Genomic DNA, 16,954 nt, shown 5'->3' with positions numbered 1-16,954 from the left:
ATCAAGGGAACCACAATCAGTCTTATCTCTCAAAGAAACCAATTATTTTGCACATCTTGAAAATCTATCACCAATGACAACGTCCTCCAACAGGCCCTCAACCTTTTATTCCTGTTATAACATGTATTAACGCCCTTAGGATGAAGGTCCTGACCTACCTTGTAGCCTCTTTCTGTTTGTGTTTGCATTGCTTGATAGTACTTAAGAAGAAAGATGACAGCTATGTTGAGATGATACAGTGCATTCGGAAAGTATTCAGACCTCTTGATATTTTCCACATTTAGTTACGTTACAGTCTTATTCTAAAATTGATTAAATTGTTTTTTTCCCTCATCAATCTACACACAATAACACAGATTTTTTGAACGTTTTGCAAAAAATAATTCACATTTATACATAAGTGTTCAGAACCTTTACTCAATACTTTTTTGAAGCACCTTTGACAGGGATTACAGCCTCGAATCTTCTTGGATATGATGCTACAACCTTGAAACACCTGTATTTGGGGAGTTTCTCTCATTCTTCTCTGCAGATCCTCTCAAGCTCTGTCAGGTTGGATGGGGAGTGCATCCCTTCACTGCATCCCTTTGATGCGGTGAAGTTGTCCTGTCCCCTTAGCAGAAAAACACCCCCAAAGCATGATGTTTCCACCTCCATGTTTGACGGTGGGGATGGTGTTCTTGGGGTCATAGGCAGCATTCCTCCTCCTCCTAACATGGCGAGTTGAGTTGATGCCAAAGAGCTCCATTTTGGTCTCATCTGACCACAATCACATGGGTCTTCCAAATGGACAATGAGCCCAAGCTTACTTCCAAAGTTGTGGCAAAGTAGCTTAAGGACAACAAAGTCAAGGTATTGGAGGGGGCATCACAAAGCCCTGACCTCAATCCTATAGAAAATGTGTAGGCAGAACTGAAAAAGTGTGTGCGAGCAAAGAGGCCTACAAACCTGACACAGTTACACCAGCTCTGTCAGGAGGAATGGGCCAAAATTCTCCCAACTTATTGTGGGAAGCTTGTGGAAGTCTACCCAAAATGTTTGACCCAAGTTAAACAATTTAAAGGCAATGCTACCAAATACTAATTGAGTGTATGTAAACGTCTGACCCACTGGGAATATGATGAAAAAAATAAAAGCTGAAATAAATCATTCTCTCTACTATTATTCTGACATTTCACATTCTTAAAATAAAGTGGTGATCCTAATTGACCTAAGACCTAACATTGTTACTCGGATTAAGTGTCAGAAATTGTGAAAAACTGAAAAACATAATTTTCCTGCCTCATGACGCCATCTATTTTGTGAAGTGCACCAGTCCCTCCTGCAGCAAAGCACCCCCACAACACGATGCTGCCACCCCCGTGCTTCACGGTTGGGATGGTGTTCTTCAGCTTGCAAGCATCCCTCTTTTTCCTCCAAACATAATGATGGTCATTATGGCCAAACAGTTCTATTTTTGTTTCATCAGACCAGAGGACATTTCTCCAAAAAGTACGATCTTTGTCCCCATGTGCAGTTGTAAACCATAATCTGGCTTTTTATGGCGGTTTTGGAGCAGTGGCTTCTTCCTTGCTGAGCGGCCTTTCAGGTTTTGTCGATATAGGACTCGTTTTACTGTGGATATATATACTTTTGTGCCTGTTTCCTCCAGCATCTTCACAAGGTCCTTTGCTGTTGTTCTGGGATTGATTTGCACTTTTCACACCAAAGTACATTCATCTCTAGGAGACAGAATGCGTCTCCTTCCTGAGCGGTATGATGGCTGCGTGGTCCCATGGTGTTTACACTTGCATACTATTGTTTGTATAGATGAACGTGGTACCTTCAGGCGTTTGGAAATTGCTCCCAAGGATGAACCAGACTTGTGGAGGTCAACACATTTTTTTCTGAGGTCTTGCATGATTTCTTTTGAATTTTCCCATGATGTCAAGCAAAGAGGCACTGAGTTTGAAGGTAGGCCTTGAAATACATCCACAGGTACACCTCCAATTGACTCAAATTATGTCAATTAGCCTATCAGAAGCTTAGCCTATCAGCCTATTAGCCTATCAGAAGCCATGCCATCATTTTCTGAAATTTTCCAAGCTGTTTAAAGGCACAGTCAATTTAGTGTATGTAAACTTCTGACCCACTGGAATTGTGATACAGTGAATTATAAGTTAAATAATCTGTCTGTAAATAATTGTTGGAAAAATTACTTTTGTCATGCACAAAGTAGATGTGCTAACCGATTTGCCAAAACTATAGTTTGTCAACAAGAAATTTGTGGAGTGGTTGAAAAACAAGTTTTAATTTTTCTAACCTAAGTGTATGCAAATTTCCAACTTCAACTGTATGTAAATAAGGTATTTCGGTTTTTTACTGTTAATAAATCTGCAAAGAAATTCAAAAAAACGGTTTTCACTTCGTCGTTATGGGGTATTGTATGTAGATTGATGAGGATTTTTTTTTTATTTAAGCAATTTTATAATAAGGCTGTAACTTAACGAAATGTGGAAAAAGGCAAAGGACCTGAGTACTTTCCAAATGCACTGTATGTCATTAGCTCTGAAATATGTGATTCTTATCATGGCTCTCAACTAACGCAGCCAGTGTATCTCCTGTATCCTTTTAAGAATACAGCACCTTCATTCTGGCTAAGGAGATGCTCCAACATGCCTGCACAGCTGCCCTGTGACTGAGGGCGGGACATGTGCTATGGCTGCCAAGAAGCATCACGGAAAGGCAGCGCTCGGGTGGGCACTCTCCATGATCTAACAGGTTTCAGGAGACAAGGATTAGTTAGGCATTGTGTGAAATCCTTCACATTTAATTCCTGTGATATTGGTTTTGAGTAGCACTTTAAATCAAAGGGGTTCTTCGATGACAGGTATCCCTGTAGCTCAGTTGGTAGAGCATGGTGTTTGCAATGCATGGTGTTTGCAACGCCAGGGTTGTGGGTTTGATTCCCAGTGGGGGCCAGTATGAGAAAAAAAATATAGAAAAAATAGAAATATTATGAAATGTATGCATTCACTACTGTAAGTTGCAGATGAAAAATCATTCAATGAAAAGGTTCTAACTGGAACCAAAAACGGTTCTGCTACTGGGACAAATCAAAGAACCCTTTATGGCTTCAGTTAACAACATTTTTCTAAGAGTGTACATTTGCTTGTCTCTAGCTGATGTGACAGATGATCTCTCCATGTTTTAATGGTTGTGATTTCAGATGCTCTTTTTTTTAGCACCATTAGATGCAGTTAACCAAAGCGCACTACATTTTATTGCATGTGAAAGGTTCAGTACACACCACTGAATTCTTTACCAGAAAGTAGGCTGGCCCCGTTTGAAATCACATAGGTTGATCCATTGCTCTCTTTTAATCTATATAGCTCTCTTTAAAAAATCTGAACATAATGCTCTCTTTAAAAAATCTGAACATAATGAATAACCTTGCGAGTATGAGTTACCATACCCGGTCTCAGGGATGGTAAATTCTGGAAACCCCTTCGGTCTCCTCAGAGTTAGGTAAATCTGCTTTTAGTTTATTTTCACCCCATATATTGAACAACCAGAGTTCCCTACAACTGCAGGTTCTGGTGCCTCTCGGGCAGTTCAAAATGTTGTTTCGGTACCTCCTTGCTGAGGAATGTGATTGTTTTTCTTGAATATTTATATTATATTGTATTTTATTTTACATTATATTTTATTTTATAACTTGTGTATATGCAGGGTTCCCTTGTAAAATATATCTTGGTCTCAATGGTGATTCACTGTTAAAAAAATAAAAATAACGTTTCTGTAAATTTTATGAACTCAGAAGCTAGACCATATAATTGTGGTTCTGGTAAATGGTACTGTATGCATAAACAGGTATTTTTCTTATCTCATAGCTTTGAGAGATGGGGGGGAAAACCCAAATCCAATCTCTGCCATGAAAGGTGCCATGGGTGAGATTACTATTGGCCTGATATCAGGTAAATCCATCATCTCCTTCAGTTAGCGTTTGTATTCCAGCACATGCCAGATGCTTCTATAGGCTAGTTTGCCCCTTAGGGCCATCGTACATAGCCTACAGAGTCACATTTTGTGGTTTTACTGTAACATTCAACTTGCTGTAAAACTTTGTTTAATAAACTTTTACTGCAGTGGGCTAAATCAAGGTCACACAGAGTGATTCTTGGTAGTCTTAAACAACTCTACTTTGAAACAAAAGTATACACCTCACACACATGCTTATGGTGTAATGAATACTCAGGGAGAAAAAGGTCTAGATTCACACGTAGATCGTGGCAGGTGTTTATTTCACCTTCACAGAAGGCAGGAATCGTGGTCACAGGCAGGCAATGGTCATACACAGGTAGGCAAACAGACAGGTGAATCAAAACTAGGACTGAAGGCTATTACTGGTTCTCACAAATGAGCTAGGAAAAGGAGAGTCAAAACGAACAATACCTCACAAAGGCACGAACAGAATGAACTGAACTAAATAAGGAGCTGATGAGACCAGGTGAGTAACTAACACAGGTGAAATCAATGAACAAAAATGAAAGACAGGGCTACGTTCAAGAACACAAAGAAACAGAACACAAGGTTGACTAAGAAAATAAATACAGAACCATACATATGGGCTTAATTTTTTTTAAAGAAGACAACTGTACCATGTCAGATATAGAGTTGAAATATATTACATTTTGAGTTTGCATTCCAATATTACACTTTATATACAGCACAGAAGACTGAAATATATATATTTTGAAATGTTTGACATAGAAACACCGGATATTTGGAAATAATCTTTATTCATTAAAATTATAACACATATTAATAACATTCCACCCATGAGGCCAGAGGGAGCTTTTGGTCATTGACTGCAGGAAAGCTATCTTACATTCACCACTCTTTTTCAGGAGTAATTCTTTCCCCCCAAGTGATCTTGGAAGTAATAATTATATAATGCAAAGTCTCCAGTGTAGCAATGTAATTCTATGCATTGGATTTCATATGCTTGAAATAAATGAGTTTATAGTTGTGGAGTAATAAATTACAATTTTATACAGGTGTAAAAGCATACATTTTGCAGGGTGCGTTGTGCATAATTTAAGTAATTGATGCATTCTGCAACTTATTTGGGCCTAAAAAAAAGTGAATTGCATCAACAAGTCTGTTGATTTACAACTTCTTTGACCTGGATTGAAGAGGTCATATTTATGTATATTTTTGTTATTATTTTATATTAATACAATTGCTCAGAGAACGAGAATGGTTGAACAAATAATACAAAAAAATCGTGAAAATTATTGGCACCCCTGTTTTCAATACTCTAGCACCCTCCCCCTTGGGTAGTTTTCTTCACATGCTTCTGTTTTTCAACGCCAAACCCACCATTGGTGTGCGTGGACAAAGCTCTTTTTTATGGCATCTGATCATAGCACCGGTTCCAATCCAAGTGCCAATTCTGTTTATCAAACTTGAACCAGTGCAATGGTCAGATGCCATGAAAATATAGCCTTTTGTCACGCACACCAGTGGTGGGTTTGGAGTTGAAAAACAGAAGCATATGCAGAAAGTACCTCATACCTATGGTAAAATATGCTGGTGGATCTTTGATGTTACGGAGCTATTTTGCTTCCACTGGTCCTGGGGCCTTTGTTAAAGCGACAATCAGCAGTTGAGACAATAACAAAGCGACCTCCTCACCCCAGTTTTGGTAAAAAGCTTAGGAATAGGGCTGGAGAAATGTAACCACTCTCAAATTCATAGACAGAGCTATGGATGTAAGGACTGACCATCCATTACATAAAAATGATAGTTTTAACCATATTTTGAGGCTATTTGTTCACATTTACTTTGTTTATCAACACTGGATTGAAACAAGCTTATATTTGGGGTTCTGATATAGTATGATGGTTTAACTAAGCTCAGAAGGCATGTATAAGTTATATTCTTCAAGAATCAATACGAATATTTCATTAATTCAGAAGTCCAAAAATGGATGATGCAACTGCGCATTGCCCCTTTAAGGTCAACGGCATTATGAACTTTACAAAGTACCAGGTAATCTTTGCCAAAAACCTGGTTCCCTTTGCTTGGAGGCTGACACTTGGCCACAAGTGGATCTTCCAGCAAGACAATAACCCCAAGCACTAATCAAAATCCACAATGAAATGGTTAATTGACCACAAAATCAACATTTTCCCAATGGCCATCTCAGTCTCCGGACTTGAACCCCATGGAAAACTTGTGGATTGAAAAGGGCAGTCCATAAGAGCAGATGAAGGATATGAAGGATCTGGAAAGATTTGGTTTGGAGGAATAGTCTAAGATCCCTCCTTAGACTCTGAGTTTTACTATCTCATTAAACATTTTAGAAAAAGGTTTAGTGTCCTTATCCTCATAAGGGGAGGGTGCTAGAGTATTGAAAACACGGGAGCCAATCATTTTGACCTGTATCTTTTTTAGTTTTTTTTATTACTTTTTAAACAAAATCTCTTTCTCTCAGCAATTGTATTAGTATAAAATAATAACATTTCCCTATTTTTTTTGCATACAATATAGCTAAGAACGTGTATTATATATTTTATACAGTATTTTTTGCTCAGCTTTATCAAGGGTGCCAATAATTATGGACCTGACTCTATATTCATGAGGTACAAATGCACAAGCAATCAACCTTTGCTTTGAGATGCATTCAGACAGGTTCAGACCAATCTGAGTTTTCATCTACTGGGAGAAAGTCTGTGTGAAAAAAATGCTACATCAACACAGTATATTGGTAATACAATAGCTATGAGCAGAGTTCATGCTCAGACTTGCCCTCTTGCAACACTGGGAATGTAAAAGTTGCCCTCAAACATCCCTTGTCTTCAAAGAGCAAAAACACATTTCAACTGGGACTTATATGAACTGAGGGTAATTAGGTCTAATGGCAAATGGAAAAGACCTCTACTGAACCCATGAACATACAAGGGAACACATACAGCGACAAAACATCTCATCATTGCAAAGATCAGACTTAAGATGAGAAAAACCCAAGACCAAAAAACAGGACCAAAAAAGTTCCACACCGCATTCCCTAAAACTCAGGAGTAAATTACACATTACATTTGGAAATTTGGACCAGGCCAAAATAAAAATGTCTCAACAATAAATCAGCAGGGATTTAGGAGAAGGAGAAGGGACAAGTCAAATTAAAATCATTGGACAAAGTAGTGAAGATTTGTGGCACTATGACACCTTTTTTTCTGGAGGTCAGGTACTCTCTTCCCAAGACCAAGCACGTTATTGGCCTGAAGCTTAAAAGGTCTATAAGGACTAAATAGAACTGGGTAGTAGCTCTGGAACAAAAACAACAGTGTAGGAAAATAGAGATTTTTTTACACAATGCAATAACAATAGTAAGAGAGTTTGAAGTTTGCAGCCCCAAAGTGTAGGGGAGCTCTCAAAACAGAATTAGAATTGCAGGTGTCATTGTGGCGTGTATGGTGCAGCACCTCTCTTCTCTCCCTGCTCTGGCTTCCTGGTGCTAGAGGGCACACTTTCTGAAAGGTAGAGCACAGGCGTGCTAGTCAGGCCAATTTGTTGGGACAAACATGTATGGCCCTGCTAACCCACACATTTCCCAAAAGGAACAAACACTGTTCGGAACAGACCCTGTTTGAAAACATCTAGGAATTCATCTAGGGACAATCATCCCTTTTTTATATATATATTTGTACATTCTTAATTACAATGATGACTTGTCAATCCCTAAGGACTGGTCAAAAGGCAAGGCATTGACACTATCCATGCTGAGATGGTCAAGAACGACCCCTGAAATTGCATCGAAATGCACTGATAGACCTGTTTGAAAACATATGGGAGTTCATTTAGGAATTGTCACACTCCTCTCTGGCTTGTTTTTTTTCACAAAAAAGGGAGTGGCTGCATGGACCACACATTCACTATACGTGACATCATACAACAATGCCTGGAATGGAAAGCCGCTTTATACCTCAACTTGATCTAATTCAGAAATGCTTTCGACAGTGTGCTCAGAAACAGCATTTGGAAAGTCCTCTCATGGCATCCCCCACAAACGTATTACTTGTTAGCTGCCTCTAGAGGGAAATTGAATTTGCCATCCTTGTTAACAACTCTAAAAGACTGGTTCTCGATCATCTGTGGCGTACCCCAAGGATGCATTCTCTCACCCATTCTTTTCATGGTTGCTACTGACTGATTCATCAGGAACACCGTAAAAGACCGACCTAGAGGGCCACATCCAGTGGACTCCCTTCTCAGTGTTTGAGGATCTTGAATTTGCAGAGGACATTGCTCTGCATGCTCTTTTCCTAACAATCCTGCATGCAGATGGTCACAACTAGATTGAGCCAGTTTGCTGATCAACTGGGCCTGCAGATAAATGTGGAAAAAGACCCAAGAGCTGAGAAACAACACACCATGTGTATTGAATCACATATTGTATTATGTGAGGATAGACTGACCCTCAATTTTTAGAGGTAGCTAACAATTTTTTTCTGTTTTCAAAAACAGAACTGCTAATATAAAATTCATAATAATATTGCTTTGGCAAACACTGGAAATAAAAAAAACTGTCTATAAATGTGGTACATGTAATTATAGAAAGGAAATCTACATATTAAAATAAAATCTGTAGACATACTGTCTCTCTTTTTGTCAGGAATGGATCTCTCCTTACCCATTGTACACTTTAATCACTTAGCAGAAGACACTCTTATCCAGAGCAATTAGGGTTAAGTGCCTTGCTCATGTGTACATCAACAGATTTTTCACCTAGTCGGCTCCAGGACTCTTAACCGCAAAGCTACCTGCCACCTACCCCAGGCATGGGTGTGAAGGTGTTATCACAGCAATAAATGAATGTGTTCCTCTAGTTGGTCAGTAATAAAAGGCCTTATGGTTCAAACAGAAGGAGCGTATTTTACAGCTTGTACCGATATCAAACCTTGTGAAATGCTTTTATCGGGCCCGCCTTCCTTACACACAAGTAAGGACTTGATAGGAAACATCAACACAATCCTTTGAAGTGACATTGTGCCAAGTCAGCAAACATTCCAACCCGAAGACAAATAAGAAAATGCTGTGAATGAGTATGAATCAGTGCCTGTGACTTTCAAATATACACATATGTACACATACTGGAGTATGTTTGATCCTCAAATACCACAAGTTATTTTCTATGAAGTAATATAGCTGTTTGATAAGTGGTACTTCAGGGATTCATATTCCATGCACTCATGTTGGAATGAGATTCACTAATAAAGATCGAATGTAGCAAACAGTTATTTTTCTTTTCAATCCTTCAATGGTGCCCCAGGAGGAATATTACTCATTCATCACAATCACATCCCACTTACCGATCACTTTGTTAAGACACAATGGTTAGCAACTTATTTTCCCACATTTAGTAATCAATTATTGCAGCTGTTTGAAATTACCGGTACTGCAAGGGCAATTACTGTCAAATGACCAGCTCCAGGGTATAACGTTACAGTTAAGTTATGTTTTAAATGTCATGCTCAACTCTTCCGAAGGTGTATGTGTAGCTCAATAAATGTAGTTTAGGATGATTTGTAACACATACATTTTGAATGAAGTTTTGGCTATGATGACACAGGCTCTATATACAAACAACACTTCCACAGAGTAAACAATCTCTTAGCTTCCCATAAATGCCAAAGTGTTAAAAAATGCCTAACCATACTACACATTTGGCATGGTTAATAGATAAATTATACTAAAAATAAAGGCTCAATAGCAGTGTTCTGTCATTTTGCGGGTGGCTCATGAGTCTTAGCAGGTGAAAGTGCAGATTGATCTAGGGTGGACAAGATTTTCACTACACCCGCAATAACATCTGCTAAATATTGTGCATGTGAACAATACCATTTGATTTGATTTGATTAGACAAGGTGTAACAGGGGATTTCCACAGAGGATTGTTAATCAGGCTCTTGGCATGAGAGTAGGGGGACTTTGGAACCCTGAACACACCCTAGTATTTATTTGATTTTGACACATTGCTTTTCAGCACTGAGTGAGTGCTGACTGTCAGTTCATCTGGACAGCATAAAACCCTTTATTTTTTTTATATATTTTTTTTACATTTAAGTTGAAAAGTTGTATGGAACAAATGGTGTGGTACTTGGTAATTGTTTCCTTATCCTTTTCATTGTGTCTTTATGTTGCACACTCTTGCAAATCCAGACTGTCTAGACAAAAGAAGAAGGAAAATATTATGCTCAGAATGAAAGACCTGTAAAAAGGGAGCTGTAAGGAGGCAAGGTTGCAATATAATAAAAAATAAATGTTAATCAGGTGCATAACACAGCATAACTCATTATATAAAATGGAGGGTGGTTCCTTATCCCTAAGAGCTCAATATCCCCAATATCATTCTAATGCATGGAGTTCCTCCAGCCCATAGAGACCTAACTAAATAGAAAAGACTGAGAGACCAGACAGACTAATTTCTAAGTATGATTAAGGTAAGGAATTCAATAAGTAAATTTGTAATTTGACTGAACTATCCCTTTTATGTTAGTGGGACCACTTTCAGTTGCTTATGAATGATTTGTGAAGCATTCATGGGCCTTATAAAGGGTTATGAAGGGGGAACACTCACTTTAGGGCTTGAGACAATTAAATGAGCTGAATGTGATAGTCGATGAGGCTGGGGTTCTATATTAGGGACAATGCCTGCTTTGTTTTTGAAATGCTACACAGTGTTCTTGTTGAGATATTTTTTCATACAATTGATATCCTTTGTTTTTACCCAAAACCCTGCCTTGCCTCCACTCCCACCAATGGTAGAAGCCAAAACAGTACCAAACCGCCTTGTCACATTTGTCAATCAAGTTATAAGACAACTAATGTAGGCCTTTGAGCACCACAGCTAACTTTTCCAATTGGCTGGAATAGAAACCCAGGAACCTATGAACTGCCAGTAAGAGTTTTAAATATCAGCGATGAAATCTGGGCCCAACATTTAATAGTAGCTCATAATGTAGGCCCTATAGATTTCTTTCATTTCATATGTTCAACATCAACTAGAGGTCAGGAGAAAGGAACATACTTGAAGGCTCCTCTTTCAACTATTGTACTCTCCTTGTGTGCAGTGTATGCAATTGCATCCCTCCTCCTCCCATTCTTTGCCTTCAGTCTAGTACCTCATAGGTTCTTCTGAGGATCTTCTGATGACACGACAAACACTAGCATTACCTGCAGCCCTTGGCTTCCTCTCTTCCAGAATCCTCATTATTAATTCCATCCTGATGAATGAGAGCACACCCAGACATGCTTCAGCTCAGATTGTATAAAAAGAGAAAAAGGTGCTCTACTGAGGATTTAGAAATCCAAAAAGAAACATCTTACCCCAGGACCCTTCACAGGATCACTATCCCAGAAAACTGGTTGGTTAATGAGTTGAGGTCAAGGATCACAGCAGGTATGTGCTGCATTATGCTTGCAGCCTGCATACATGAGAAGGTTATCATTTTGGATGTGGGGTTATGCTACAATAATCATGGCTGCTACTGCTGCTCCAACATAATGTTCATAATAGAAGACAGGAGAGTGACAGTAAACTACTGGGGTAAAAATAGTCATAGTTATAAGCAGCTGTAACAAATGTACATGAACACATTCTGATTTGCGCGCGCATTTGGCAGGCACTGGATTATGCTTTCCATTACACAAAACTCGTGCGCGATTATCAAACCCCCTTTGACCTGTTGTGTGTCATAAAAACATGAAATCCTTATCCAAGTAGTTATCTTTTATTGGTGCGTGTTTTTGGTAATATGTAACAATATGATCATTTTGGACAGGCAGGCCTACTTCTATCCCTGCTCAACCCCGCTTTATCTCGGCCTCGGAGGAGACTTGGATCCCGAGGCAGAGGATGGTGTGCAAGGAGGGTAGAGTGGAGACAGGCGTCTCTTGAGTTGGATGTGACCTGATGCGACGTGCACTTGCGTCTGCCTCCATGGAAGATCATTTTTCCACATCAAGAGCGGTCAATGTTAACCTTATTGTTTTGTTTTTCTTCTTTTGTCAGTGGGTTTTGAGATTATTTTTGCAATGACAAGCACTATAAAAAATTCTAGATCATTACCGTTTGTCTATTGTAATTTATCTTGGTTTATTAGACACTTTTATTTGAATGATTGATCTATTTAAGTTAATGTTTCTAACTAAGCATCGGTGTGCATCTGCACAGGGAAACTAAATAGTGAGTTGAAGGGGATGATGCTGCTAATTTCCTTTGGGTAGGCTTTTCAATTCATTTACAAAATGAATGCATCCATAAGAAAAAATATGCTGAAAAAATATACTGTCTTGTAAAAAAGCAGGATGACATCATTAGAATTGTATATATATATTTATAAACTTGGTTCAAGCCCTGAATGCTGCTTGGCTGACAGCCGTGGTATATCAGACCCTATACCATTGGTATGACAAAACATTTATTTTTACTGCTCTAATTATGTTGGTAACCAGTTCATAATAGCATGAAGGCACCTAGGGCATTTGTGGTATATGGCCAATATCCAGGCACTCCGCGTTGCATCGAGATTAGAACAGCCCTTGGCCGTGGTATTTTGACCATAAACCACACCCCCTCGTGCCTTATTGCTTAAATATCAAAGTCAATAACTAAGAAGATAGCACTAAGCCCACACATATCCAACATTTATCCAATCTCGGGAATTCTAAAACCATTATTCCAATCATATCAAAAACAGACACTCGGAGGAAACTTCGACCGCAAACACTCTGAAATGCAAAGCAGGCCTACATCTCAAAACAAGTGCCACAAGTGTCAACGTTTGACATCGAGTTACAGACATTGTTTTGACTGTACACTATACTGTATTTACACAGACAACAAAGACCGAATAAATATTCAAAGGTAGCACATCTCTGAATTTGACAAATCACGCCTGAAGTAGCTGTCCTCCGCAGGCAAGGCGTATACATAGTCTGATGTGCCATAAGGTGCGTATTCTGGAGTGGAGACGCTCTCCTGGAGGTTGCAGTTCTGGTAGTGGTAGTGCTCTGGAACAAACCCATAACTCAAGTCCAGCCTCGTCGGAGAGTTGTAACACGACGAAGAGTAAGACTCCTGTGGCGAATAACTATTGTAATCGACCGGACTTGACATATTCAGGGAACCTGATGGTGAGCTGGGAGCCTGAAAAACAAGCCAGATGAGATGTGCATTACTATTGTAGTACAGTATAACGAAACCATTTCCTATTCCAAGCCAAATCTCTGAATGAACAAACAGCCTGAGCTTTGACAAATATTTCATATGACCGTGCGTAATTGCAAAGACAGGAGATTGCACAACTGAATTTGAATAAAGCATACCATGCCATGGCCGTAATAGCCCATATTCGGGGAGTGATTTTCCTGGCGCCAAAGTGTTGTTGAGGTAGCGGGATGCAGAATACCACTGCTGTAGGTCTCGTTGGGGATCATCATGCTTATCAAGTGTTGATTATCGAAGCTGTCCTTCTGGACGTTGCTCTCTGGAATGGACCGCGGCTGAAAGATGCAGTTGGAATTCATCTCTTCAGGGAAATAATCAAAGTAATGGCCTTTAGGAATGAACGAGAAGGATCAGTCAGAGGGTGCATACATAAACACATGCAGGGAGACATGTAAATAAGTGAAGACTCCAGAAGTGATGTCACAGCACCACCAGCCAACAGCTAAAAAACACATTTGAATGCAAGTTTATAAAAAGGTCCCAGTACACTGCACTTTAGGAATGTGGGTCAGTGTCAATTGTATACAAAGATATATGTTCCAACTATTCTGCTGTGGTCGTTGATTCTCCATGTAAGTGTCAATCTAGATATTTTACCTGACCGAATCTGATGTGCAATTCAGACTCTCCGAATATATTTTATAATAGGCTTATGTGATGGATTTTACAGCTATTTTACTATTTGCATGTATGATGCATAATGCATTACCTTCTGTCTTTTGCATCAAAGCTTGTTTATTTGATGATGGTTTACTACAACGCCCCCACTGGACATTTAAAATTGCATTTACTGCACTTTACTGTAGGCTACATGTATTTTCGTTAGCAGGTTTGGATACAGTCAAGATAAAAAACATTTTTTACGATAGAACATTGATTCTGGACCTTCCATGGTGATGCTTTGTCGTACAACGATTTTGGGATCAAGAGAATGTCAGACAATGGAACGCTGTAGCGAAATTCTGATTTATTTGGACATATTTGAACTTACCTGACAAGGAGGAGGAGACGCAGACATCCTGACTCACCAAGCTTTGGGATTTCTATTCATTTAGGAAAATAAATAAGAAAGAGAGACAGAGAGAAAATATAAGTCCCCATTCATTTGCAACAGTTCGATTTTTTGGCTGGTTATTTTTCATCCCCTTGAAAGCTACTTGTTACCTTCAAATAACAAGTAGTCTACCACCCACTGTATAGCACAATAATGGCATTTGTTTTTTAGTTTTTTTTCTTCTTCTTCATTTTGGAGGGTTGTGTGTGTGTGTGTGTGTGTGTGTGTGTGTGTGTGTGTGTGTGTGTGTGTGTGTGTGTGTGTGTGTGTGTGTGTGTGTGTGTGTGTGTGTGTGTGTGTGTGTGTGTGTGTGTGTGAGAGAGAGAGAGAGAGAGAGAGAGAGAGAGAGAGAGAGAGAGAGAGAGAGAGAGATCTATTTCACTTGCTTTGGCAATGTAAACATGTGTTTCCCATGCCAATAAAGCCCTGGAATTGAACATTTAGAGCGAGAGAGAACAAGATAGTGAGACAGAAAGAGAGAGAGAGAGGGGAGAGCGAGAGAGACAGAGAGAGAGACAGAGAGAGAGAGAGAGAGAGAGAGAGAGAGAGAGAGAGAGAGAGAGAGAGAGAGAAATAGATAACTACTAGCCTACAGTAAGTGTGATCAATTAAGGGAGTGGCTCCAATAATCAGCGTCATCTTTGCCATATGTTCAGCATTATTGTTCTGATTGTAATATTGCCAATGGACATAAGAACATCTTTTCTGAATCTGAATTTGCTGTAAAATATCACATAAAACAGCTGGAACAGTCCCTACATGAAAAAATGTCCCACTGTTACTGTTAAACGATCATTGCTAGGCTACTAGAGAGTAGACCTGGTGGTCAATCATTAATGAGACATGCAACTTCGTGTTTGGGGTAAGGTTGGTAGCTGTTGCGGCAATTGAGGAAGTTATTGCAATGGGGATTTCATGGAGAGTGCAACACTTCCAATTATATTGTGTGTGTGTGTGTGTGTGTGTGTGTGTGTGTGTGTGTGTGTGTGTGTGTGTGTGTGTGTGTGTGTGTGTGTGTGTGTGTGTGTGTGTGTGTGTGTGTGTGTGTGTGTGTGCGTGCGTGCGTGCGTGCGTGTGTGTGTGTGTGTGTGTGTGTGTGTGTGTGTGGAGGGGGGGGGGGGGGGGGGGTAATTACCATTCTAACCGTTTTAGTTGATGTCTGGAGAGCTCTTTTCTGTTGCAGCAACTGTTTAACCGTTGTCTTCACCCGCACGCCCTGGTACACCTTTGGCTTATCTGTCAAAAGAGAAAAACATGGTGTCGATATTTACTGTAAACAAACTTGAATGGTCCTAACCCTGCCACTCTCGAGCACTTTCACTGCCTGCTGCATACCTTCACGCAACAATTGAATTAGGCCTACTTAATAATTTAAAACATTGGAATATTATTAAAAACACATTTCAATATTACTATAAGATTATTTTGATCAGGGTGTTTAAGGCAATGTATTACATCTAGATTTATTTGTGAATTTCAAATGAATTATGCAATATAGTATGAACAAACGGCTGTCCTTATGCATCGCTGAAATGATGCCAAATTTATTGTATCAAAGTTGCCCATGCGAAAGCCAGAAGTGTCCTAATATTGTCCTACATAGGTCTATATCCTCTGTAGCCTGCCTCTGCGAGAACCTCGCACGACAGAGACTGGGTTTCGAATTTCACAGTCAATACAGTGGGCTTGCCTTCACACTCATTTCAAGCACAAAGGAAAGCTGTGCAAAAATGATATTGTAAATGTAACTTTTCGATTTAATGTAGGTAATATGTTTATTTTTATTCTATACATAGGCCTAAAACACAGGTTAAGCGTTGCGATCCATGAAAGGGGGCTGATAGCGGCATATTCCGTGAAAGTAGGGAAGTAAAGTTAGGCTACAGATAAAGCGGGCAAACAATAGCCTAGTAAGAGTCAATAACAAAGACCGAAAGGACTCTACAAATCCGGCAAAAAATAAGGTGAAAATGGAAGACTTCGCTTGAGAAATTGTCCGATTATAAAAGTAAGTTACTTTTACGCTCCGTACTTAGCCAACATATCATTGGTAGACAATGGGAGAACAATATGAGCTTTAGCCTACCCGACGATAAAATAAAAGTTGTTTTGGTTTTGATGATCATTCCCGTTAGCCTATAGAACCCCCATACCTGACAATTACGCAATAAAACCATTTCGTTTTCTGTCAAATTCATCCATTGAAGCAGGACTGCATTTGAAATGAAATTGAATACTAATTTACGCTATCAAAACAAAGCCTACTGTCAATGATCGGGTAATTGAACTGTAATAGGCAGATAGGTTAGAGTCGTTGCCTATACCCACTCTAAACACATGTTCATTGTTTTAGTGCAGTAGCCTAGCTTTTTGATTTTTATGGTAAAATTAACGGTACTCATATATGTATGCCTTCGATTGAAAGTCATGGCTTCACTTCTAACGATACGGGGGTATAACGTTCTCTCCAATGACTAAAGTCATTACAGAAACGACGCCACACAATGGTAGAACTCATTAAGGCAGTCAGAGACTGTCTCAGGAGTGGAAAGTTGGCGGTAAAGGTGATTCGATAATAGCAGCTGCCGGCAGAATCTAAAGAGGTGTGCTTGGCTGTCAAAC

General features: G+C 39.4%; 1 protein-coding gene and 2 long non-coding RNA genes across 5 annotated transcripts in view; 2 read left to right on the top strand and 1 right to left on the bottom strand.

The window, feature by feature from the left end:
- The first annotated feature begins 11,189 nt into the window (after positions 1–11,189).
- LOC106580934 (uncharacterized) lies at positions 11,190–12,113 on the top strand. Its single transcript, XR_001322996.2, has 2 exons — positions 11,190–11,448; positions 11,831–12,113. It is a non-coding gene; the product is annotated as an uncharacterized LOC106580934 (long non-coding RNA).
- The window catches only part of LOC106580933 (POU class 2 homeobox associating factor 3), a 6,025-nt gene continuing 831 nt past the window's right edge, over positions 11,761–16,954 (bottom strand). The window contains exons 1-4 of one of the 3 annotated variants that reach the window (XR_001322995.3): positions 14,443–14,850; positions 14,270–14,321; positions 13,377–13,606; positions 11,761–13,197 (exon numbers count right to left, since the gene is read on the bottom strand). Coding sequence is in view for 2 of the 3 variants with exons in the window: in XM_045703675.2 (XP_045559631.1) it covers positions 12,910–13,197; positions 13,377–13,606; positions 14,270–14,321; positions 15,468–15,568 (671 nt within the window). In the remaining variant the exon portion in view is untranslated. Of the gene's footprint in view, positions 13,198–13,376; positions 13,607–14,269; positions 14,322–14,442; positions 14,851–15,467; positions 15,569–16,954 lie in introns of those variants that run through there. The other 2 variants (XM_045703675.2, XM_045703676.2) reach the window with 2 other exon arrangements.
- Positions 15,485–16,954, top strand: part of LOC123729273 (uncharacterized) — a 4,065-nt gene continuing 2,595 nt past the window's right edge. The window contains exon 1 of the long non-coding RNA XR_006760983.2: positions 15,485–16,340. This is a non-coding gene — a long non-coding RNA (uncharacterized LOC123729273). The remainder of the gene's footprint in view (positions 16,341–16,954) is intronic.

This window comes from Salmo salar, chromosome 20 (genome assembly GCF_965601325.2).
Source record: "Salmo salar chromosome 20, fSalSal1, whole genome shotgun sequence".
NCBI lineage: Eukaryota > Metazoa > Chordata > Actinopteri > Salmoniformes > Salmonidae > Salmo > Salmo salar.
This window is presented reverse-complemented; position numbering and strand designations above follow the sequence as displayed.